The sequence below is a fragment of the Atractosteus spatula genome, chromosome 1, assembly GCF_055471065.1.
Source record: "Atractosteus spatula isolate fAtrSpa1 chromosome 1, fAtrSpa1.hap1, whole genome shotgun sequence".
In the NCBI taxonomy this organism is placed as follows: domain Eukaryota; kingdom Metazoa; phylum Chordata; class Actinopteri; order Semionotiformes; family Lepisosteidae; genus Atractosteus; species Atractosteus spatula.
Window position 1 is genome coordinate 34777279 of NC_142706.1, and position 27830 is coordinate 34805108.

The 27830-nt window shown below is 35.7% G+C and overlaps 1 protein-coding gene across 1 annotated transcript; it reads right to left on the minus strand.

The window, feature by feature from the left end:
- Positions 1–7347: 7347 nt before the first annotated feature.
- ndnf (neuron-derived neurotrophic factor) lies at positions 7348–18286 on the minus strand. Its single transcript, XM_088909268.1, has 4 exons — positions 17941–18286; positions 12081–12272; positions 11110–11234; positions 7348–9236 (listed from the first exon to the last, which is right to left on the minus strand). The coding sequence occupies exons 2-4, from the start codon at positions 12269–12271 to the stop codon at positions 7837–7839; spliced, it is 1716 nt and encodes a 571-aa protein (XP_088765394.1). The 5' UTR covers position 12272; positions 17941–18286; the 3' UTR covers positions 7348–7836.
- Between the last annotated feature and the right edge of the window lie 9544 nt (positions 18287–27830).

A 27830-nucleotide genomic window follows, 5' to 3' on the forward strand; every position in this document is an offset into this window, starting at 1 on the left:
TTGCAGGTTGTGATGCAGTGAATGGATTGCTCACAAATTAGAAACTACTGCCGTACGCACCTTCATTTCAGACAGCTGAAACCTTTAGTTTTTTAAAATATACCATCTTTTATTTTTATTTTTAATGAAGAAAAGATAAAAACAGGAGTTTTAAATAGGTCAAAATTACGTTCAAGTCTCGTAATTTCTTTTTTGGTGCTTGGTAGTATTACTTATGTGATGCAGCTGCTTTTAGATAGGAGTGTCCAATTTAACCTCAAATATAGGAATTCCTTCTTGTGTTTTTAATGTATGTTTTATTAGAAAAGCAATTATTTGCTGGTACAGTTATTGCTTCTGTCTAGATCATATATACCAAAGTTTGCTGTTTGCAGCTATTAAAGAGAGACTTATTGGTACTGTGATTTAAGATGCATTTTTTAGCGCTGCTCACCTCGTTCAGCTAGTCACTGGAGTGGAAGAGAAAATGCTGTGTATACAGTTAAAAAGGACTTACAAGCATTTTCTTGTATATGATAAATTCAAATAAATTAAGTTCACAAGAATTAAGGGCTTATTCAGCATCTGATAATCCATCATTATCAAATAAATATTCTAGGGCAATTTGTTCACAACTTACCACTATCAGTCTAGGGCTGTGATGAAACCATTTTTTCATTAAATATAATACACTAGCAAGTCGTTCTTTATTTATAATTACACATATGTGTACCTTATATGCAATTTACAGCATGCTAGAGCAGACTCGACAGGTATTGGGAAACACCGTAATGACATTATTATTGGAAAAGGTGGTATTCTTCGTCTAACCTTTCCTCCAGTGTGGGAAAGTGAGGGGGTATTATTTAATATTATTTGAGAGAGGGTATTTTTATATGCATGGATATAGAGCGTTTCTTGTTATTTGGACCATTGGTATATGTAAGATGCAAATTAAGTTATATATACTAAAGTATATACAAATGTGAATCTAAAACAGGTAATATTTGACGACAAATTTGAAGAAATATATTAATTACACTTTAATTAGTGACTAATCTTCTTTCACCTACAGTATATCAAATATTGTAAGTCTACAACTTTAGATGTGGTTACCTTGACCAAGTCACTGACAAGAATAGGACAAGGATCTAATACGAGGCTATAATTCCTTCGGGATGCATCAATGCATTTTCAATTTTCAGCACCAGAATTAAAATCACAAGGCAGTTCACTGCCTGCTCAGTGGATGTTTTTTCAATTGATAAGATCTTTGCTTCACAGGGATTTCTTGCAGATCCCTGCCGAGATGGCTGCGTAGTTAACAGGATCTCAGAATCAGTGCCCATATTCATTTAAAATTAAGCTACACGCCAGCAGGGGATAATTTTCACAGCTACATCTCATACTTCTCATTATGCCCCTGAGAGGCAGAACTTGACAGCAGTGGACCTGCCTCCCCCCCCCATGCAAAAGTAAGAAAACAGGAAGCAGCTCCTTGCTTTGCAAGGGCTTTTCTGACACACAGTGAGAGATTTTATTGTGAGTTGCCTCGGGGCCTATCTGAAAACTGATCTCTTCACTGATATTAAAGTTGCCAAGTCCACTCTTGGGACCGTCCAGTTTCGCCTTTTTGCAGTTCAAGGAGAGGATGGCAGCTGTTCTGTCATCTGCCAACCAGAAAACATAAGCTGGTGGTTATCTTCCAGGCAACACAATACCAAACCTGTGACAGCAAAGGAGATATCCATCCTTACATGTGATTCTAGAGCATAAAGAGCATGTTCCATTTTTGAACATGTTCACTATAGTAATCAACCATGCATCATTCAGACCATGGAAACATTAGATGCACCGCCTTGGCATGGTTGAGATTCACTCCAGTACTTACCAGTTTAGTTCACTCTCACAGTACAGTGCAGAAGATGCTTCACCCCAGTGCATAAAACCCTTGAATAATGTTGATTCCTGATTTGCTTGGCAAAGATGAAAATCATCCAATCCAATCTATACAACACAACACTTAAAAGATTCATCTCAGAATTCACCTTCATGTCTATATTGACTGCACCTGCTGCTTTAAAGACATCGGAGTTGAATCTTCTTTTTCTCTCTAATTGTACTTCATTTTGTGGATAATCCTCCTGTTACGTCATATACTTGATAGTGGAGAAGGAACATGATCATGAGAAACAGAATTTCAATACTATTGAACTTGCTGTTCTTCAATGCTTGGTTTTAGCTATTTGTTTATCCATCCATACCCTACATACAGTAATAGTCCAAATGGTTGCATGCAGACCTGGGCAGTGATGCTCACTGTTTGAATCACGTGGTATAATTTCCATTATAATGCATTTCTAAGTTTAGATTTTATATTAAAGTACAATTCATAATTGTAAAAATGAGGATACTTCAATATGTATAATAGTATTCCGTTATGTTTTTTTATTATCCCTATTTAACTCCTACCAAAATATCTATCACAAATTAATTCAATTTTAACTAGTTTCCTCTGGAAGGGAAAAAGACCACAAGTTTGGTTGAGGACAATGTAGCACTTTAAAGCTTTGGGCTTTCTGGCTGTTCTGAATTGGAAATGTTACTGTGATCTTTTCAGTTGAGGGTGTTTTGAACACAATTGGATCCAGAAGCAGTGGTAGAATGTTACCCAATGGAGGACATAGACTCCAGGACCCTTCATTATCTTCTCCCAAGTACTGTATAATACTGTCTCACTTCAAATGGGCCCAATCATGGCAAGTAAGAAGTTGCAAACTAGATTCTTAACAGTTCATTGACATTTCTTATGGTTTCATGGATTTAGAATAATTTTCTCTTAGGTTCTAAAGCCTTTAGCATTCTGCCATGGTCTCCCGGAAATGTTCAAAATCTTGGTGAATTCTTAAATAAACTGCTCACATTACATTAGATCTGTGGCTTTTTTTGCTCCCTAAATCTTTTTCTGAATGTCTGACTGTCCATAGTGCCACGAGACAACACTTTCCTCTTTCATCAAGTAAATCTAATTCTTTCAAAAACAAGGTTTCTAGTTTTTTCTTTATATGACATTCTTCTCTTCCCTAAAATGAATCCCCTCTCAATTACTGTACACTTAGATGGGACAGGGAACAACTGCAGATGAGTTGATGATATGGGTGGTATATCTTATTAGAATGAGGTGTGCAACAATAATTTCTCTTGATCTTAAAATCTATACCTTAGCTAATCTCAACATAGAATGGATGTAAGAACAAAAGTATGGAAGTATTATAACTATAGTGCCTTCAAATGTGAATGTTATGACTGTGCTGCTGAACAATCAATTCGTGCTTCAGCCAAGTTTTTATTTTCATGTATTGCTTGCGGGACTAATTGCAGTCAGAACATCTATTTGGGTGGAGACTGAAATACTGCTGGATTGCACTTGGTTGCATTCATTAGTGGAATTTTTTCATCTGTATAGCCAGAGGTACAGCTAGAATCCTGGCTAGTGCAAAAGAGTGGCAGCTTGATCACATGATTTTTCTCATCTTTAAAAGTATTTGATTCGGTTCCTTTTCACGTTTTTCATGTGTGCTGCCATATTTAGGACTTTCCACTATTTTGCTGTTTTGCTTGCAAAATGAATCAAAAACTTGTGCTTCACACAATAAAGTAAATGCTGCTGGCTCACAGCTCTTGCATCCTGGCTCCGATTCCAGACAGGGGCACTTTACTGAATGTCACATGTTCTACCCATGTTCTCCAGGTGCTCTAGTTTCCTTCTACCTTCTAAAGACGTACTGGATAGATTAATAGTCTCTAAATTATCTCTGTGTACCCTTTGATAAACTGGCATCACCTTCAGGTTGTTGTAACAGCTGTAGGGATAGATATTGCATTCCTATGACACTTACCAGGAAATCTTTACATGAAGTGAAAATTACTATAGCTTATTTTCATGGTCATAACTTGTGAAACATTCTGTAGATACATGTAAGAACTATCAATCATTAAAAGGTTTTCAGGATTTACTTATAAAATATTTACCATTGTTTAACAGGAAATTTAAAATCAGTTTGCAAATTCAAATTTTCTTGCATTACTGATGTTGTTGACCATGACCTATATCGGCAGAGCACATTGTTAAATTCAGTTTGTGTGCATTTATGTAAAACATAAATATAAGGGGAGGGGTGTTTTAAGATTCTGAATTGTCTAGTTCCAAGATGCATGAAGGAGTATGCATGAGTTTAGTCCAGCTCTTAATCTGAGATCTGTTGATTCAGGTCTTCTTGATTTTAAGACTAGACTTTTGGGTGATATATATCATTTCACCGTTAAACACCCTGATTATAGAACTCATTGCCTAAATCCATTGGAGACATTGTGGCTCTAGACATGTTTAAAATGTGCTTAAAGATTTAAATTTTTTGCAAAAGTTTTTAATATGTATGGAGTATCAAAAGAAAGAGCCATTGAATGTCACAGTAACCCACCTGTTGATGAATTACAAATCTGCAAAAACAAAGTGACTGGTAATGACTGGTAATTTTTGGTAATGTCATTACAAAAATGACTTTACCAAAATCATGTATGTACAATTAGATGTCAGAGCACCTGCTACAATTTACAACTTTATTTATGTATATGTATTTAATAATACATTTGTAGCATTGTTATTGTTGTAACATTGGTTTTACTTAGTTACTTCACTTTATGGAAATTTTTTGGAAAGCAATTGTAAATATAATGTATTATATTATTACAAATAAAGATTGGACACACCTCCAAAAGAATTAGATCATTTGTGTTGTGGTTTATCTTGAGGATAAACCTTTGTTTTCATTGAACTTTACAACACTCAAGCCATAGCTGTGAAATGAATCTTAACCTTACTGGCTTCAACAATACTAATGAGAAATAGCAGCACTATATGTGTTATTTCACTGTGCAACTATCCACAGAACAGACAATTATTCTTTGAATTTCAAAACATTCTGTATCATAGACAATTTGCATATATGACTAAAGTCCACATGCTGCCTTTCAGACTAAACACTCAAACAAGTTATTTGACTTCCAAATAATTTTTTGTAGTTCACATGCAAAATTTTGAATACACGTTTCCGAGCACAAGCCTGATTCTACACACCTGCTGATCACTGCTGCTGCATTTTGCTTTGTCAGGAAGTCCTGGCTCCTGGAAAAAGTTGAATCATTGTGAAGTACACAGCCCACTTCTATCATCCTTTTTTATCTGTGTCTGCACAGTCATTCCTGCAAGCACAGCTTTCAGAAGGAAGGAAAGAGATGTGTCAAATGAGGTTCAATAAGGTTAAGCTTATAATGCGGATAATCTTGTTTACTGTGAAGTTGTTCCTTGTGCAGCATCTTCCGTTCTAGACAGCAGTGGAAACATGTATGAAATGCAGCACCTTTGACTCACTGTAGTTAATAGCTGAGTGGAGAAACTCAGGCAGTTTTCCAACAAGTTCAACCTGTACAAAACAATAAAATTAAAGCATTCATTTATCAACTTAAAAAAGCCAAATATGAATAAAACTTTTGATTAGGTCATTTCCTTGAAAAGATGATTCTCTGAATTTCTGCTTTCATAAAGACAACGTTTAAAAAATGCTTTTAAACACCATACATCACCAATTTCCTTCCCATTACTGCCTATCAAATTCTAATGTAGGAAAAAATATTTGCATGTCTGTGCATATCAATTTGTGCATAAAAAAAAATATCAGAAGATACCCGTTTGACCTGTACAAGGTTGCACATTAATTGTGACTTTATTTGGGTTGGAAAGAAATAAAGAGGTGAACAGGTTTTCACCTAGAGAACATTTATATTTATATATTACTATTAACAGTCCATTCACAGCACCTAATAATATGTGGAGGGATGTGATTATTGGCTAACATTGTATGAATCCTTGTCACCAAATTTTAGGTGAACGCTTAAGACCGCACACTTCAGCAGAGGAGACATTTAACAGGCACGAATGTTTACACATATACTTTCAAAGTTCATATACTTTCCATTAATTTATAATGACTGCTTGATTTTAAAATACACCATAGCCCTGTAGGGTATTCCTTCTAGAACAAATATATGTTATATATATATATTTAACTAGGACTGCTTTGATGAATGTTTAAGTCACATTTTTTTTATAAAGAGCAGGGGAATTTGACACCCTGAGTTCCCCTGTATGTTTGTTTATGTTGTCATACACTGAACCTCAAAATGAAAAGGTCTGTACTCTAAACGAATGGTCTTCCTCACCCTATTACATAAAATATACACTTAGGGGCAAAAATCCTGTAAGTTAAATGCAGTCCTTTTTTCATATAAATATATATTGGGTGAAACATTTTATTAGCCCCTCCAGACGTCTTTTATTTATTTGAGTTTAATGTAGTGTTCCCAATTAATCTGCAAGTTATTTGAAGATAACGCAAACCATGTGGTCCTGTCCATGGTCTGCAAGTGATAATTTGATTGAGCCTAAGCAGCCTGTAATAACCAGAGCAGGTCTATAGCAAATTATATGTATTTAAACATAACTTCCAAGCACCAAATGTTTATATTGCTAGCACAGAGTGAAGCATTTAATACACTGGTGAACAATTCATTTTAAAAACTATGTCCTGCACTTTCTCTAAACCTAAAGCATCAGATGTAAAGCAATCTGTGTATCCTGTGTGACTTTTTTTATTTTTCTCAACCTGATTTGGACAAAGCTTACCTGCTTCGCTTGAGTGGCATTTAGGATGCAGTAATTTGTAGCGCCATTCAAAAACTAAGTAGGACTTTCCAGTTAATGCAGTAACAAAGCACAGGGACCACAGAACAAAGAACTAAAACTTTGGAATACTCAAAACATACATGTTTCTCAAATACTTTAAATGTATAAATATGGCTACATTGTTCCATGTGCAAATACAAAAACATGAAAAAACTACAAGTAAAATAACAGCATCACCTCCACTGTGTGACCTAATATTTTTTATCCACTGGAACTGGACCTGACTCACACCGACTGATCATTATTCCATCAGAATATACATAGCAGGGATGCTGTAAGTCACTGTACCTTGAAAGGGAAGCTGCACGTATTAAGCATAGATACTGCAGATCAACTGTACACTTCTGGAGAGAACAGATACATATTTCTGGGCTTCATTACATTTACCAAAAATATTGCATGATGTGCAATTTTTATATATTTAGTTATCATGTACATGAATACCTGTAAGACTTTTTTTACATTAAAGACATAATAAAACATTAAACTCGATCACACAAAAGGAAAAAAAAACAATTACAATAGCAGAGGAAACTGGCGAGAATGCAGTCCAAGAAACACTGAGATTACATCTGAATGTCAATGACTTTAATAGATTTACAGTATTTTTAAAATTATTATAATAACAAAGGCAGAAATGTATAAAATAATTTAATTTTCCTCTACGGTTATATGTACTGAATGCATAACAAGGCAGTCAGCTTTATACAAGTTGTCTCTGCAGTGCTTAGTTCTACTGTATGACTTAATGCAATTCATGCAGTAATGAAGAAACCAAGTTGGTGAGAAATCTCCTGTCTTGAATCTTTGTTCCTCTTGGGATACTCAGACATGGGCCCAATCTTAACGCAAATTCCATATGCTGTCTGGAAGCACCACGCACAGGTTGTCCAAACGAACACTGAATAATGTAAACACAAATATACAAGCGGATATCTTTCTACACAGTTCAAATACTGTCACAGCTTCTCAGCTGTGTAAGTAGTCAGTCTGTATACACTCTTTAGTAGAATATCATTTTGAGTTAAATAAACTTTTTTTTTTAAATAGAGTCATTAACAAAACTTCCTTGTTTTCACCAGTTTGCTCTGATACTTGACAGAATGCCCTCCGTGCCCCACAACATAAACATCCAGTAGGTAGGATTTTCCAGGCTCAAGGCCCTTTATCGTTTCTGTAGTGACAGCTTTCTGTAGATTCTGGCTATGAAAGTATTTGCAGAGGACTTTTTCAGACTTCTTCCTGGTCTCTGGGCCCATGCACTGATTCTGCTCTCTTTTCCTCTGCTCTTCGTTGTAATTGTCATGCACTTCTTTTTTGTAAATGCAGAACTTATTCCTTTCCTGTGTGCCCAGCCATGCTACAGTTGCAGAGGTGCATGTGCGCAGTTTGTCAAAGGCTTTAATACGGGTATCCTCTGGGAGAGATGGAAATGGCTGTTTGTTGGGCCTCGTGGTGGCTAGTATTTTCAGCATTGATGCACCTTTCCTGCTGCCTCTCAGTCGAATGAGGTACTTAGCCTTTGCTTTTCCCCTCAGCTGGAACTGCCTTACGCCCTCCACGTTCTGAGAAAGCAGAAGTTTGCCATCTCTCCTAACCTGGATTTGTATGGCATCCAAGCATGAATGAATATAAAACATGACCTTCTGATGTGAGGACACTGGCGCAAACCTCAAGAACTTGCTCCCCTTTCTCTTAATGAACACATCAGTGACTTTCCCGTCTTTCAGTTCCACCGTCTTCTGCTTGGCCTCTTCTTTAGTTTTGGCAAAAGTACCAACATACGCTGTACTCATGTTTGTAACAGTGCTCACTGCAAACACATCAAAATAGTACTGGGTGTCTGGCTTCAGGTCAGACACAGTGAAGATATTCTTATTCCCTATGCAAACCTTCTGGAGATCCACTTTCTGCTTAGCCAAGTATGAACGAGACATCTTCGTAGCCACCGATTTCGCCACTAAAGACCGGTCCTTGCCAGAGTCGTTCTCAGATGGAAACCCAAAGTGAGAGAAATCAAAAGGGCTGAAGTCCAGTCCAGGTTTGGGCGCCATCATAAATGCATCATCAGCATTACTTTTGGCCTCCACGGCACACAGACTCTTAAAGTTGTGCTCTTTATTAATAACCACACAGTACTGGATAGGCTGCCTCATTAGAGAGCCAGTAGGCGTAGGTTTCCATGCCAAGGTGACAGTGGTGCGCCCCAGGGAGGTGACGTCCACTCGTGGGTCATAGGGCAGCTCAGGATAAGGCTGGTCTGATTCCGGAGTCGTGGTGGCATAAACTTTGAAATTTGTGTCCTTCTCTGTTGAGATGAGCTCTAACTGATATAAGCCGGAAGGGGAACTAGAAGCTACATAAGACTCAACATCATTGCCTTTATATGAGAAAAGCTCAGTGCCTTCTTCACTGATAATCTGTTGCTTTTGTTGGTCCAGTGGTTCTGGTGCACCTGCAAAAAGAACAAGAAATTTGTTTTCTTGGTTTCGGTTATGTAAATGGTTTAAAGTCAGTAAAAATATAAACATAATGGATACAAACACATTTAACCTTACCTTTAACTGTAAATACAAATTACACTTCGAAACCTTAAATGTAGGTCAATATCATTACTGCATTTCTTCTATTTCTTTCTTTCAAGTTAATACAATGGTATTTTGTTTTTGTTTTTTCATTTACTGGAAGTTTACAGTAGTACGATATGATGTTAATAATTTCCACTGGAATTAAATCTGTCTCAAACTGTAGACGTCAAACTGTTGATTCTAATGAAGTCATAGAAATGTTAACTGACCTCTTGACACAATAAGTAACTTACAAGTCACTAAGACTGTTTTAAGACAAAACAGTCTTTAACATTTGAAACTGTTACTCAGTTTTTCTTTTTTTTCTTTCCTGGGCAATGAATACATAAGCAGCCCCCTTGTTGCCTTCACAGAAGGCAGTTAGTAAAAGACTTTTTTCACTGTTCATAGAAAACATAATATTATGTTTTCAGACTAACTAGTGGAGTTGACAGTTTATTAGACTAATCTGACTGCAGTAAACCATAATGAAGAAATCTGCCAGAATGGAATAGATGTACATAATATGAGAGTGTATACTGACAATAGGAATAGTAAAGCAGACATGAATAGGATTTGGTAATTGAACATCTTTTTGTTACTGTATATTTTATAAAGTGTATTACATGGACAAGAAGGATTTTTTTTCTTTCTCTTGGGATCTAAATTAAGTATTTCTCAGCCAGAGCATCGTATAGTCATCTCTAGCTTGCTGAACAGACTACGTGGATGCAAATCACAGAATTGTTCCTGTTGATCAGAAGTTGCCAGCGTCTTCAAAATACACTAATAGTGTTATAGTATATTCTACTGCATCACTGTTTAAATATCAGTTGGAATGGGCAATCAGCATAGACATGTCCATTAGTAAAGACATCCTTGATGACATTAACTAATAAAGAGGTTTTGAGCCACATTTTGAACCATAATTGGATTTTCACATGCAAGTCCACTGATTTGTTGTATTTTCGATATTGTCCAGATGCTGAGAATGCCGGAAATGTTTTCCCTCTGAAGAGTGGAACACAATAAGAGGCACAGGACTATAACACATTCTTTGGAAGTAGTGCACAGATGAGATGATCATGTTAAAACAATTATGAAAAAAATCACACCCACAATAGTTTCCAATGTATTCATTTAGGTTTTATAAAATGCAATATAATGTATGTATTGTTCCTGTTTCAGTGGTATTATAGTTCTTAGATCATTGTCATTGACAGACAGACATATACAGTAAGTTTTATAGAAATGAAAGTTGTGGTTTAGTTTTTGATTCTATTAGAAATAAAACAGAACATGTTTCTAATGTTGGTCGGGAACAACACTGATCTTTTGACGTTTTGAGAGATTAATAACAAAATAATGCACAAGACGTATGCCTTAGTTGGTAAAATTCAATTTCAGTGTTTTAGAACTGTCTTTTAAGCCTTGGCAATATATCTGTCTTTGTTTCTATGTTTCAGTTTTGAAAACAAAAAACAGTGATTTCAGTAATGATTGGCAATTACTCACTGCAGTTTTGAATGTCTCACTTTTAGTTAGCGTGCCAGTTTAGACATCTAATAAAGTATTTGACTAAATGATCAAATACTTCTTGCCATTCCGGAATATTAATATTCAACTCAGCAGGATAGTTTTATGTTTAACATCTACAAGGGTAACCACAGAGAGAGTAACACATTTAAGGCCACTGTCAAACAATGGCCTATGAAACGTGTAACAGAAAAGACTTAAAGACCGCGGCATGCTTTGTGATACCTGAGCCATCACCGCTGGACTCTTCAGGAAGTTCTTGGAGGCTTAGTTTCCATTCAAGAGGAGCATCACACGGTGTCACTGTTACTGACAATGGGGTATTGTCTTCTTCCACGACAAAATAATACCTAAAATACATAAAGTGCAGAAAAACAGGTAAATACAAAAGGTACAGCAAAAACACCTGAGCACCTGAGAAGCAAATCTGTTAGGCTGACGTTCCATTGAAAGTACTGTACTGGTCTCATTAAAGATGAGCCAACTAATCATTCTTCACCAACTTGAAATTAAAAACAGTGCAATCAAGCAATACTTGATACATTTATAGTTATTAGAAAAATGCACAAATGCCATTACTGTAACAAACACAGGCATTCAAATGTTCTGAACCTAATATACAGAAAATCAAACACCACAGTTGCTTCATGCAGTCCTATAAATGATCATGTTATGATAGAGTGTATTTATTAATTTGATATTTATGTTCTAAATTCTACATATGCACCATAGTATGAGCTAAAAGACAAAAAAGTCAAGCATTTTGTGCTAGAGAGCATTGAACAAAAAATTAACTGTATTATTATTTGTAACTATATAAAATGTGTTACAAAAATGTTTTATGGCTTTAAAACATTATAATGATAGCACCATATTTCATTTTCAGTACCTACCTGAAAAATACTAAATCATAAATAATAACAAAGCCATCTAGAACTGTGACCTGCAGGTTTTTTTATACTCCACAAACAGCAACAACATCCATCCACAGTATTCTTTCTACATAAGCTAAGAATGGTCTGAGACACCTGCATATCTACATACTTTCCAAAGCCTTGAGTTAAGGCGAAGGGTAAGCCTTGCTTAATCAGAATTTCAGTGAGAACTGAAACACACCACAAAAAAAAACGAATATCTCATTTTATGCTTTGAAAAGGAACATTTATAGAGACTATTATATCTGGAAAGGAATGTACCTTTTGGGTGTGTCACGGAACAGGTAACCACTGATCTCAGCTCCATCTGGGATCACAGATGAGTCATGAAAAAGCGATTTGTCTCGAATCTGCATCTGGAAGAGTTCTTCATCCCTAGTGGGAAACTTCTGGGTCCTTGCACTGAGTGTGAGTGCCAGCAATAAGAGAACAGATGCAGGAAAACTCCCCATCCTAGAATAAACACATTATATTTGAGAAACATGGTATCAGCAGTAAGCTGAAAGATAATTAAGTTTGTTGTCACAAATGACAACAGTCCATCCAACTAATACACTCAAGTGTCTTTAGTCCAAAAACCTTGTTTGCTGTTTAATTGTGCTCTGTGATATAACAATCTGTACCAATTAGGAGAGGCTTATTAAAGTGAAAACTAACGACAAGCATACACAAGAGATCAAAGATTCGGAACACAGTGAATTTTTTCAAAGGACTTTGTTTTTATAGCTGAAGAGAAGTAAGAACAATTCTTGAGCAAATGCATAAAATACCCATTATACATTATACAAAATAAATCACTGTCATCCACTCTCTTAGTCAGCAGACATTTTAAGCTCATAAGACATACAAAATGGGATTCTGTGTAATGAAACTCTGTGTTTATTGATTTTGCCACATTGATCGCAGCTGATGGGAAGTAAATCCCCAGTGATTTAATCAGAATAATGATAGCCGATTATCCAGATACTTTAGTACCATTTACTGCAAGTGAAAGCCTGTCCTTTTAATGAACTCCCATAAAATGCAGACTAGTTCCTCACTGTCTGCCTCTCAGCTATCTGAATGTATACCGTTTGATTCCAGGATTATGTTCTACAGTGTAATCTCTTTAAAATAGAACGTTAATTTCTGTCTAAACCCTCAATGGTACTTCAAAAGCCTAAAATGTACCTAGATAAAATAATATTTAAACTTGTATTTCTGAACTCTTTCATGATAAAAGAAAACAGACAAAATACCTTTAAAAACCTTATGAGTGTTTAATCTGAATTAAAACAAACAAAACCTTGCTTTATAAGTACATAATTCCAAATCAGTAAAAACATGAGAGAAAGTAACTTAGGAACATAAGAACAACAGAAAATAAATACACAATTTACAGTGTCAGGATTTAAAAGTGATCTATTAGATTTTTGTGTTAACTATTGCATACTAAAGAGAAGACATCTTCAAATTACTATTAGACAAATGTTTACCCTTATTTTGCACATTTCTCATACTGTAATTAGTAAGAGAAACGAGGTACAATTGAGCACTTATTTTATTAATTAACGTCATCGTTAGTTGAAAGTGTAAATCAACCTTATCCTGATCACATATCTCACTGTTATTAAGAAATTAAAACCCTAGACCGAGTCCAGTCACTATAAACACAGGAATCATACATAAGCCATTCTTTGAATTGTTGGGGAAGATGATAAGATATCTGTTCTGATCCGAAAAAGTGGGATTAACAGGTTCATATACACCTGAGAGGTAATTGCGGGGTAATTTAAAACAATTTCTAAACTGCAACTACAGTATGTGCACGTCATTTCTGAGGTGAAACATTTGCCTTTCCATAAAGGATCAAACTATGTCACATAATGTTTCATTGTTTTAAGTGGTTTACAAAAATAAAGATATGCACTCATCATTCTAGATGTAAAATACTTGCTTTTCCTTACCCAAAGTGTGTCATATAAAGTGACCTTGATGTGACCATTCAATCAGTGAGCGAACAAACATTACAGAAAAAAAGAAACCTTCTTCTTTAGTTATATTTACAGATCAGTACTCTGCTATTGACACTTGTTTTCATTATTGAGAATGCATTTTTTTCTTAAGAGTTGTATAATTAAATTGGTTACATCTAAGCTAAAAGTCACAAGGTTACGTTCCCTGATATAATTTGGTCCTTTATAAAAGACTTTATATTTAAAAATTATTTAATATCTCCCCAAAAGGCACAATGGTGGAAAATAAATTACATAAAATCATTTGACGGTCCCAATGAATAAGAATAAATATTAAATTTCATATTGAAAGGTGTTTCTGCACCATTTAAGGAGGGTGAGGAGTAAGTAGGTGTTTTTTTCTGTCTGTAAAGAAGCTTTGCACAAGATCCTGGAATAAAATATGGCTGTTTCTGGAAGAGGTGAATGTGGTTCAGATCTGATGTTTTATTACAAAGGTCCATGGAGCAATTGCAGGTGGTGACCGTGTTCTTTCTCCAGGCCCTGAAATGGATTTACAAAAATAAAACTGTGGGGTTCTAACTTTCCATCTGGAACAAATAAAGTCTAATGTTTAATTACAGAGGAGAATGCATGATTGTAATTTGGGGTAGGATAATTTTAAGGCAGGGCCAGCCACAGTCATGTCAGCTTTGTTTTGTTGCATTTTATTTATATATTTATTCATTTTTTAGTCCTGGTTTAAAAGTAACTCTGTTCAAAACTTAAAGCAGTTTCTGCCATTGAAAGCCTACACCCACAGATTAATCGAAGCTGTTGCAGTTTTGAAGATACAAAAATATTGCTACTACAAGAGAGGTTTTACTGGAAATCATGTCCTACCTATAGTTTTGCTTACAAGAAGCACATTATATTGAAACAGTTACTACCCAACTGATCATTCGACTGCAAATAATTTTGTTTCACACACTGATAAAAATGATGTCTGTTTTTATGCATATTTAAGATGCAACAGCATCAGAGCTTCATATTTTCCTACTGAACCCTTCCTTTACTATTCATGGTAGTGAATTGCAAGAGTCACCACTTAGCTAAGATGATTTACTTAATAACATTATTCAAATGTACACTGAAAATATATGTAATGTGGATTGTTCATTATGTTGATAAATTGCTTTCTTTGCACTAAGAAGTAAGCAAATTAAGATTATTATTGCTTCCCCCTGAGTACCATTATATTTCTGGATTTCTTTTTTTACTGCATACTGAATTGTGCAATAAAACTAAGACAAAAGGTTTCTTTAGGTTAAGAAATGCTGGTATTTGAAGACAAATGGATCTTGAAACATGCACTGTACAGTAACTGCAAGATAACAGAAATGCCCTCTGTAAGCACCTTCTCTGTCATTTAATCCAGTTTGTTGTTCAGCAATCTCCAATTAAGACCATCCTTTATGCCTGTAAAACAGCCATAACAGGTGTGGCTTCTGCTTCATGTTATAAATAACAAAGAGGTAAGACTTATCAAAGCAATTTCACTGTGACATGAATCCACATATTCCAACAGCAGAAAACCCATTAAAGTAACTACTGAAACAGAAGAGATTGAATGGCAGTCTTGGCCTTGACTCTCTGTCCTTCACTGTAAACCTCCACCAATAGAACCACACATGGATTTTATTAACATCAGATTTAGTAGTGGGCAAGACGGAACAAAAATACTATATATATTATAAAACAAGTAAACATGTTTAAATTTTACTTACATTACTGTGCAGAGCAAACGGAGCCCAAAATGTTATATGTTTTAAAAAGGAAGGCTTTAAATTTGATTTTGAAGGCCTATTGTGTTAACGTGTTGAAGTCTTAATTAATTAATTTTTCCAGTTTTTGAGTACAAATAGAAAAGGAACACATATGAGCAGAGCTTTAACTCATTCTGAAGCCTGTAAATGCTCAAGTGGTTGTACCATGTTTTACAAACCATAAAGGGACAGGTTATGAACACCACTGTGTTCTTAAATAACTGCTGGGCGTCTGTGTGTTAATCAGTGCAACAGGTTTCATTTAAAAATTTTTAGATCAAAATAATTTACACTCCCAGTTCATACTGTGATACTGACACATTGGAATATAAATAATTTATTCTTAATTCAATGGAAGTGTTCAAAGTTGAAAACGACCTTACTTGTCATATGTTTTTTATCTGACAGATTTCAACTAAAATTAAAAAAATATATTTTTTTCGTTTGATACTAATATTTATACATGAAAGTATAACTAAGGATAACATAATCAAAGAATGTCACGATTGCAGTTTGAAATGTACAGCAAGACAGTAGAGCACTACTATAACAAACTATTTGAAAGGACGCATCCGCCATCCAGATGCTGATTAAAATGCTTATTTCAGTGTTGAAGAAGAGGCTAACATTAGTGGTATTATACATCTGGATTTTTTCTTCAGTGCGTTTCACCCCGATACGCCAAAACACACACACACATACAAAAACTACATGTCCGGATTACTCCAGCTCAAACTATCTGGCTCCTCATTGGAAGATGATTGAGGAGATATACTTGTCTAATTGGCATGCGTGCCTATAACATATATTAAAAGTATACATTTCAGCTATCAACACTAAATTGTGCGATAATGGGAATATTCCAACTGGGGATCATCAGTCAAGTGAGGATTTCAGAATACGTGATGGTATATTAACAACACTGGAGAAATTCTTTTAGGTTGTTTTCATATGCAAATTACAGTTTAGTTACGGTGTGCTATAGACTGTTTCCCTTTTATTTTCTTTTTAATTTCTCATAAAGTAAAACTAGCTATGGGTGAGAACCGTCAATAAATTAAATCACAGTATTAAAACAAATTCAAGTGGTAGAAAATATTTTGAGAAAACAAAATCGGTCTTCGCTTTATTGTAATTTGCTGGATTTCTGCAAATTGACAACGTAAATAACTCACAATTGTTTTATTTTGCTTTCTACGTTTTACAAACCAAATACATTATTCGCAAACGGTGACGCAAATATAATTAACAAGTGAAAGCAAATAGTATCTGTTTAATTTCAGAACCAAGTGTTATTGTATCACATACGTAATACATTAAGCCTCCACTTCTTACAATAAAGTAATCCTTCATTTTTGCACAAGCTTTTCCGTGTTTTAAAAATAACATAAATTCCCAGTTACAAAAAAAACGTTCTCAAAACAACTTATTAAACACTTTGTAGTCACTAAAAATAAATTCATAATTACAACACCTACAACAGATGACGATACTAATGAATCTTAAACATAAATTGTAAGATGCACCAACAGCCTCATCATTCCCAACAGAATTCCGAGATCTGATGCGGGATGGTGGTTTAAGAAACGCAGGTGCGTTATGAAAAAAAAAACTATCCTTTTGGCCTCAAGAAACCAAAATATACCGTCAGTTAATAGTAGTCATCTCTGTACTCTATTCAAACAGGTTCAATTAAGTAGAACTTCACATCCGAGCGCAAAGAAGAACTTTGATGGCTCCCAGAAAACTGAACTATTAGGTGCTTAGCCAAAGTGGCACTGCTACCCCTACAAGAGCTCTGCGGTGTGAAATGTTTAATTTCAAAGCTGATTGACTGTATTACCGCATATATTTTTAAACGTCTTTAAAGTTGGTTCTTTAAATATCATCCAATTCTGGAATCTGAAACAAAGCCAACTAGAAAGTAAATTAATAACTCATGCTAGCTCCAGCTTGACTGAAATGTGTTTGAAATCCTGAACTTCCTAGAGTTGTAAGCCACAAACCCTCTTACCATTTCACTGGCAACCATTTCAAAGGCATAGGGTCTTTATTCTAGAAGTCCCCTTTTGTTTTTACTCAGTCTTTTCAACTCAGCAGTTTTCAGCAATTCCTAGTTCAACAAACATTTGTTGATCACTTACGCATACATTTCAACACTATATAAATGGCAATATTTTCGTATAAAAAATAATTCATATGATCCACAGCATATGATACCATACATTATATTATTCATTACTTTTAACCTTGTAAAAGACCTGCCTTGGAGTGGAAATATTATGTTGCAAAAGACAGTGAGTTTAAGTTTTATTTCTAGACTACATACAAAATACTTCAGTGGGAACATATAGATCTTACCTTAATGATTGTTCAGGATATGTAAGTTAATTAAAATCTTCTAAAACAAAAACCTGTCACCGTGGAAAAAGCGAAAAACTGAAATAGGAATAAGAAAAATTATGTATATATGAACTCAGATTAATGCCTCTCCGGAATTAAAACGAAATAAAATTGTCCTTTTCCTGTCTCACGGATTCCACGAGTCGATTCTGGTAAAGGGAATCGGTTTAGGGCTGTGATGCTAGTCAGGGATCTGGCGGATTTAGCGTGTCCCGAGTCTGTTTAGTATCCTGAATTTGGCAGAGAGTTCCTCCCCTGCAGTGTTAATGCTATTGAGACTCCGATTGAATTGAGCAGCAAACTGGAGCAATCTCTCGCTCTTCACTCTCCCAATAGTAATCCTAAACCCTGCCCACTAGTCCCAGACACACATCCCAATAAACAAAAAACCAACCAGAGTTCACGCTGATTAAAGACAAGGCCTATCAGAGAAACAGTCTTCAACTGACATCACTTTATGAATGAAAAACAACGTTGTCCAAGGGAATCCATGTCTTGAATGCCCCAGTAAAAGTGTTGGGGATACTAACAAACGTAAAAAAATAAACGTTTAACATTACTGCTTTTAATTAATTATTGTGTCGTAAATGAAGTGATGTCGTTTTAAAACTTTATTTTACGTTACTTTGTACCCAACACCTGTAAGACCCTACACTATAGTACAGTACATCACAAACTTTTTTATCCAGTTAAAACGGCACAGATGGTTAACTGAATATAAGGAACTGCATATGGAAAGCACGCTGTATTGAATCTGAGAACTTAAAAGCGTACCCCACCTATTTACTTATGCTTATAATCAGGAAATGTTTTTTGCTCTTTTGTAAAGTCTTTAGATTTCTTGTTTGTCTTCGTGTATCTCTCTTTTTCCTCACAAAGTAATTGGCGAATACCTCATTGCGGTACTTCAGTGCCTTGTATAAAGTCACAGGTTGGAATTGGTAGGAATGCAGTCTGCATAATAATCTTCTATTCTGCTTTAGCAGCCCATTATCATATTAAAAACGCATTATTATAATCACATTTGAGAAATAAAAGGCTTTATCTTTAGAAAGCACACAGTCATTTAAATGATCCACTGGTTATTTGCTCTTGTGTTTTACAGTGTTCTTTTACATCTGGTGTGTTTATGTGACCCTAAGATATTCCGCATTTAAGTGTGAACGCTCTGACCAGACGGCACAGCTTTGGTCTGTTCGGAGACTCTAACGCAAGGTAAACATTTATCCAAGATAAGAGTCGTTGACAAAAACCCGCCGGTGACAATGGGTTATTGCGACTCAGTTTAGGACTTGGTAAGACCAAACTTTCAATAAAGAAATCAGACGTACTAACAATTACCACTACGTCTAATTATCCAAAAATGTTGTCAGGTAGATAGTGGCGAACATAAAGGGGAACGTTTAATGTATTTAATTGCCAAAGCAACATATGTACTGATTATGAGAACGGATAAAATGTGCGGGGAATCCTTATGTAACTAACGTAAATGTTGTAACCTCATACATTTTTTCAATATTTTTATAACATACATTTAAAGAGGTTTAGCATTCAATCTAATAGCTCTTATTTATATTCTTTAAAATTAATTTTAGATATAAATTGCACTTTATGGCTAGCGTTAGGCTGTTACAGTTTATTTTCAGTTAATGCTAGGAAATGTGATGCGTTAATACAACGGCTCCATCTAGCGGTGCATAAAAAGACACCGTGACCAAAAGATGCCAGCAATGCGTGTTTGCACATTAACTTATACCAAAAATAAGGACGAAATGTATCGGTGTAAGTGAATGCGTTGTTCCTTGCTGCTTCCTCAATACGCCGCTTGTGTCGGATGCGGAACAGCTGAGGGTAGTTTTTTTTTTAAATAAACGAATAATTTGCTTTAGTTGTGAATTTGTTTTCCAGGGTTTCCACATTAAAATAATCTGATTATATTGCTTTCCGTGACAAAATACCATATATGAAACACATTGAAGGAATAATCTGAAATTATGGGTTCATTAATAATTAACTAGCCTATTATATTTTGTTTTATTTATTTTTTAATTAAGGTGACTGATTTTGAACTCATTAAGCATTTATAAAAACTGAAAAATGGTATTATAAAAATGAGAAGAGGCTCTACATCCTATACGGCCTGTCTGGTTGCTTATTCCTATGTGATTTAAGGATCAGTTCTTGGTAGAAGCCATGATATCAGTTTCAACAACATCACTAGTTATGTTTTTCTAGACTTCCACAACTCTATGCCTTAAATAAAACTGCTTTCTAGTCACGGTTCTAAAATCCACTTTCCTATAGTGTCCGTTGTGTCCTCTGGTCCATGTTTTACTGTTGGTGAAATCCACTGGATGGCTGATGTTGTCAATGCTTTTGAGTATTTTGGATACTTGAATCAGATGCCTTAGTAGCCTTCTCTGATGAAGACTAAAAAGTTTCAGTTCTTTTAGCTTGTCAAAGTAGAACATTCCTAGGATTAAACCTGGTAATACATTGAATTTCTGGGGTGAGCTGCCATGACTTATGGCACCTACTGTAGGACTCAGAGACCAGTGAACAGGTGCAGTATATGCTTGCCCACCTAGGAATGGTGGGTGGAATGGGACAGAATACTAGAAGACAGCTTCTGTAACCTGGTGCAAACCATGTGTTGTAGATACACAACTTCCATCGTCAGTGACCAGACACACTACTAGCCTGTGACTTTCACATTACTCCACCTGTTAATCTACACTGTTCATTAAAATTGTAATCAGCTAACTGAATTACTTATGTCATGCCTGTTTAATAATTCCTGAAAATGAGTTTGTGAGCTCATTGTAGTAATGCTAAATTTATATATATTCTAACATTCTTCCCCGCATTGCTTAGTAGAAGACTAGACTTTTTTTTTTCCTGTAGATTGCTGCTTAGAGCTCGGTGTTTTTAATTTTATGTCAAGAGTATATTATCTGCTTTTTTATTATAGTTTATAGTTATATTATAGTTTTTTTTTAATTTGCTTGTCTAAGGTTTACTAGATCTCCTATTTTGATATCATCTGCCAACCTAATAAGTTTACTAACTATACAAGAATCATTAAATCATTGATCTAGTGATTGTATTCCAAATATACCGTATATGTATTATTAGGAATTTATCAAGAGAACAATGCCCTCATGTCATCAATATACTGGATGTTGGATATGTCCAAACAATGTTACTTGCCTTGGAGCTAAATCTTCTGACGAATGTTGAAAAATGTTAGTTAGCATAATGAATAATTGTACCTATATCATTACATTTCAATATAATAAAATGTCATTACGGCGGCTATGAAAAATGATTTTGTTTCATTGTCCTGATAATAACTTCATGAATTTACTGTATTCAATTTAGGAATTTGTTACATAGAATTGTAGATATTGTTGGAACTGTGCATCTATCTTAAATTAGAGAATTCATTGAAGGTTCTAAATATAGTGGGAAAATACGTTTTTAACATCCTTAGGATAACTATCATAGCCAGCAGCCGTATCACCCTGCAACTCACAACTGGGAACCCACTGAAGCTAAGCAGGTGTGAGCCTGGTCAGTACCTGGATGGGAGACCTCCTGGGAAAAACTTAGGTTGCTGCTGGAAGAGGTGTTAGTGAGGCCAGCATGGGGAACTCACCCTGCGGTCCAGGTGGGTCCCCACCTCACCCCCACTCTGACGGCAGACTGAGCGATGTGCTGGTTGGAGTGTTCTCGGTTGCAGTTAATGGCAACGTCAGCTCAAAGATTTGGTTCAAACCACCAAATGGAGACTGGTGTGCCGACAAGTGGACCCTGCTGATGTGGGATTAACTCTAGGTAAGAGAGAGAGGATAAATATCATAGATGAATTATTCTGTCCATCCATCCTTTTTCTCACCACTTTATCCAATACATGGTCACAGGGGAGCCAAAGCTTATCCTGTAAACAGTGGGTACAAAGAGGGGTACACCTGTCTATCGCTGGACACTTGCACACACACACCCAGGGCAAATTTTCCCAGAAGCTACCTGTATGAAATCTGTGAACATGAGGAGAACATAAAAACTCCACACAGATACCACTCCAGATCCATAATTGAACCCTTATCTCCAGAGCTAAGAAGCAGTAATGCTAACCAATGTGCCACTGTGCTGCTCATGAATCATCATATCATGATATACCATGATGATTAAGATATGATCATGATCATAGCATATGTAACTAATACATATGGCACACATTAAATTAATAATTTCATAGCAAATTATTTATGGCAGCTGAGGATTTCAGAAATCTTTATTGTGTAATCTTCAGTAAAACATTAAACCTCATTAAATCTTAACACTTTAGTGTGATCTTGTTATAGCTGTCAAAGAGTATGTTTTTATAGCATTTATTTGGTGCACAGAGATTAATGTGAAAAGCACTTATCTATAGCCTCACTTACTAGTCTGGTTCTGCTTATTTGCTGGTGTCCAGAGGAACACACGTTGAGTCCCTGACATATGTAAAAGCAACTGAACTACAACTGGCACCAGCACAGATTGAACCCCCGTCTTTGTCGAGTTGAGTTACGGTACAAACTCACTGCAATTTATCTCCTCCCTATCCTGAGACTGAAGAAATTCTGGCAGGGTCATTGAGCCAGTGATGTGCATCCCAAGGCTGAATTTTATTTAACTGGGGGAAGAATATGATGAAAGCTGTATAAAGCCTGTGTCTATTCCTCTGCTACCTAGGCCATGTCTTCAAGCATAGAGGTGGTGTGTGAAGTGAAATTCTGGAGGCTTAGATCTGCACCCTGCCTGTCATATAGAATCTTTCATCATGATTTGCCTCACCTGCAAACAAGATACACAAATCCTAAGTTTCTATTATACTGTATGGTATTCATGGAATTATCTTAATACTTTAGAGGCCACTGTTTTGTTTCGATATCCAGTCAAGAGTGATGAGTAAGAATAAACGTATGCAATGAAAAAATGTTCTATACAATCAATAAGTGAAACACATAGATTATCTCTTTTTTATTGTCAAGAATGCTTATTCGTATTCTTATTCTTGAAGTCACGATTGTGACATTTATTCTTCTGTCTCTCACGGGTGTTTATTCTTATTCTTAGAGTAGTAGCAGCAGTAGTAAAACACTGCTACTGCTAAATAGCAAGGAGAGTTATCCTTGCACCATGAAACAGAAAACACATCCACACTCATGTAACCCTCTTATCATCTAACCAGCAGACAATGTGCATTAATGAAAGTGTCTGTAGAGTTTGAACACCTGCAACAGATTTTCAGCTCATCAGTGAAAGAAGAAAGGTCACCTGAAGCCTGTTTCAGCCACGGTGATATATGGGTGCCTCTTTGGTATGCCCCTGAGAGGAGTGCCTTTTTAATTCTTATTGGGATGCAAACTGTATTAGAATAGGCCATCGACACATTTATACTGCTGGAGCAGGATGGAAAACCAGATAAATTAATTATGTTTTCAGATTAATATTGCATTAAGATATTTTTTATTTGACTATTAATCCTGCATCCACAACAGTGTGTGAGTGGGTGAATGAACATCATTAGGCAAATTACGTTTTATGACCTGTTTTCCTTTATGTGGTAAAATATGAGGAATGTTTTATTGCAATCTGGATCTAAACTGTTTGTCTCTATGTTCTTCTACCTCAGTGAAAAAGGGTAATGTATTCTTTTTTTTGAGGTGAAAATTAACATGCTGTTTTATTTCACACAGCAATTATTGCAAAGTAATTTTAAAACCAGAAACAACAGAAATATTGTCAGAAAATACCAACAGTATTCTAAAGTCTTAATGCTGCTGTCAGATTATTATGGCACAACTAATGTTAAATGGCTAAATAAAACTAATTAGCTTCTTTCTATTTTTATGATCTATGCAGGTATGAGAAGTTGATTAAACTAATGATAAATTGAACATACTGTATAGAAGACCACTTTGCCATATAGGCAAATATGTGGAATACTAATGCACTATCACTCCAAAATTCAGTACATTTTTTATTTATAGGATGTTACTTTTGTAGAATGGCCTCATTGCTATGATTTAAGTGCTAAAATCAATATTTTATCAGCCATAAGGCTATATGCCCAACTTATGAAAATGTACAGTATACACACACGGAACATTTTATAGCAGCTAAGAAGAGAAAACACTGACAAGAAAATTGCTTGGTGATTTTTTGTCCTCATAAACTGCATCCACCTCTACACCAGAACAAGTATATCAAACACCTTAAATCAGTATTTGATTTTTTATTTGCACCCATATACAATGTTGTTTTATAGATATGACATTCAGTCCCTAATGGAGCACAAATATTATTATATTATACTCTAGTTAGGGACTGGTTTTATAGTATTCCAAAGGCATGATGAGAAAACAGAATAACTGATACTTATCTCATACACTCAAGCACAATAATAAACCAGGTGGCACATTTTGGTACCAGAGAACCCCTTATCTTAAAAATGTCCTCCTGTAACATTATTAGCATATCATTGTCTTGACAGAACAGCAAAGGTTTAACTATAAGCTTTGTTCCTCATTTGGTTTTGGCCAACAAGGTTTATTATCTGCAAGTAGAATGTAATGTAACCGAGGGACATTTAGTATTACTCACAAAGGAATACTAAATGGCACCTCAGCTGGATCTAATGTTCCAGCTAATTTTTCCTCTGGGTGCTTCAGTGTCCTCCCAGAGTCCATAGACCTGCTGGCAAGTAAATTGATTTCTGGAAAAATTGGTCCTGGTGTGAGTGTGTGTGTGTGTGTGTGTGTTTGTGTCTGCCGTGTGATGAGCTGGCAGCCTGTTAAAGGTGTATCCTGCCTTGTGCCCATTGCTTCACAAGACAGGCTTCGGTTTTCCTCATCCCTGTATGGTGGTTAGAAATTGGATGGGTGAATGGATGCCCTTGATTATGGAGTGAGGAAGACTTACCTGGACTTGATTGAGACATTCCTGTATATTTTGTTTTTCGATACATATACTTGGCCTGAGGGAAAAAAAAATCTGCAATCATATGGATCTACAGGTATATAGCAACATGCCTGTCCCCAGACATCAACGTTAATTTTCAGATTACAAGAAAATCTACTGAGTAATAAAATTGTATTACTAAATAATATCATCCTTATACCATAGTACTGAAATTGATATATATTATTTAGTGATTTTTTAATTTATTTTTTATGAGGTGACTTACTGTATGTCAGGGATTCCTCCTTTAATGTAGCTTAATGTTTTTTTAATGATTAATATTATAACCAAATAACATGATTCTTGCTATTTATATTTGGAAAGTTAAATTAATGAATTCATGCAAAACAACTTTCAGTATTCAGATGTTTCTCCTACCAGGGTTTTGAATACTATCTATAAATGTCTCAAAAATTAAAGCCAGGTTTAGTTTTAGTGTGAAATGATATTTTTAAACAAATCAAGGTGGATCTGAGTATAATCACACGCCCTTAGTGAACGAGTACTGTAGATTGCACCAGTGGCTCTTTTACCTGTAATTAACGTACAAAGTTAGTGCTGGCAGAAGAACAATGGGCAATGTGAATGTGGGGAACCATGTAAATCCAACCAGGAAGCTGAAGAAAAATATAATGAATTTGTAACAATACTGTCAATGATGACTGTATTCATGAATTCACTTAATATTCATTGAAGACTACAGTTTTGAATGAAGCTTTTAGGCATTCAGTATTCCTGAACACACGCTGTAAATAGTCTTGATCACGGAACTGAGATGTGCAAAGTTTGATTTAAGGTTTCCTACGCATCTGGTCTGAAGTAATACAGGTCTAAGCATTCAGCTGTCATTAATCATGTGCCAGTGCCCGGTTTTTTCAGTTGACTTGTGTGAGACATTACTGTCAGCCTTCTCGGTTAGCTTATGGATGAATGAAATTACATTTTTGTGGTCAAGGTTCTTGTCATGCCAACAGATAATTCAGTGTGAAACAACTAACACAAATCATTGAAAGGTTACATCAAATGGACTAGTTCTGTCTTTGAATAACTGCTTTTCAAATTTGGAGCTGAACAGTAAATCTTGGAAATCAATACAGACAATGGTACGCCAACTGGTAAACAATGGCAAAACTAAAATTAATTAACTTAAAGTTAACAACCTAGTTCTAGAGTGGGCTATGATTCATAGTTAAGTTTTCTTTGTACTCTGTGTGCATCTGCTAAATTCTCATTTTGTATTAAGGGAAGTTAAATGTTCCTTTTAACATTCTGTAAGGCAAATACCTAAAGGCAACGCCCTATGATTTAAAAAAGCACAGAACACATACTGTAGGAGTTTATGAATATGTGCACCAAAACAATTGATCCTTAAAATTGTAGTCAACTGAAGGCATGGTTTGTAGCCATTTAAGAGGAAGGGAAGTTGGCTATATTAAGGGGAAACCACGGAGCACAAGATCTTGTGTAAATAATATAGATTCAATCAATTAAATCTTAGCTCTTCCTTGCAAAAAAAAGACCCACGTTCAACCTGTCATCACATCAGCACACAACAGAAAGTCTCTCATGGCTGGAAAAAAGAATTCTCTTGTGGCAGAATTTCTATATGTGCTGAAATATTTCATGGTTAACTGTAACACATTCACAAAGTTATTATCATATAGTTATTACAGTGTGCCCTTGGTTTACTGGACTAATAGTGGGAAAGGTGTATCTCGTACTGTCAGCTGTCTGTTAAATTACAAATGAGGTACTTCAAATCCAGAAAACAAACTTGTACTGTACATGAAAAAGATTATATAGACAGTATACAGTATATGCTTACTGAATCTAGCCATGCCATCTTTGGTTGCCTATTCCTCGCCTGCCTTCTTTGTAGTTTTGTGATAATCAGTGACTTCAAAAACTTTGAACTCTAAATCAGGATCGAGGTCGAAAAGCATTTTTTCCATCCATTTGCCAGTATCAGAATACTAACAGCCTTCCATGCAGTCACCAAATTAAAGATAGCAGATTTCACATTGTAAATCTGCAGGTTGTTCGCTGTCCTCTTGTGTAGCTTAATTGGTTAGTTTCATCTTCAGCCCCTAGCAACACCTCCTTCTAGAAATTCTTTTGATACAGTCATTTCATGGCTAGAATTATGCTTTGGTCCAAGGGCTGGATTAGAACGGTGATAGTTTTTGGTTTTAAATTTTGTATAATCCTTTAAAATATATCCTTTAATGGACATTTAATGGGTGGCCTTGTATTAGGTTTCCGGTAGAGTCCCTTTTGCAGACAAGGCCCCTCTTTATCAGATTTTGTCTGTGAAATCCAAAGTGAAGTGTGTTAAGGTGAGGGTTTAGTAGGGTGTGTATGATCACCTGCTGGAAACTGTACTTCTACGAAGCATGCTTAGCAGGTTACAGAAGCTGACGTGTGGGATTTGGCTCCAATTCCTCTCTTAGAGCCTAGACAATCATATGCCTGTTTAATAGTTTCTGATTCTTAGATGTCTTCCCTGCTTATTGGATGCACTGGTGAGTAGGGCATCTGCAGCAAACCTGTCACAATTTCATCTCCTATGAAAGCTGTTCTTAGTGTATATGAGCAGCATGAGAAAGTACATTAATCTGCTGAAATGCTGTCAGCAGAGTCTACAGAAAGGGTAGCAAGAGAGGTCCCAGTGCTTGATCAATTTAATGCTCTGTAGTCAGGTTGCCATCAATCACTACAAGTGGCATTTTACGACAGTTAGACTCCTGCCCAGACCATCTCACTTGGATCTCCCTAATTATTGGCATGTTATATACAACAAATAGCACATATCCTCAGGACTCAATACCAGGCCCCTT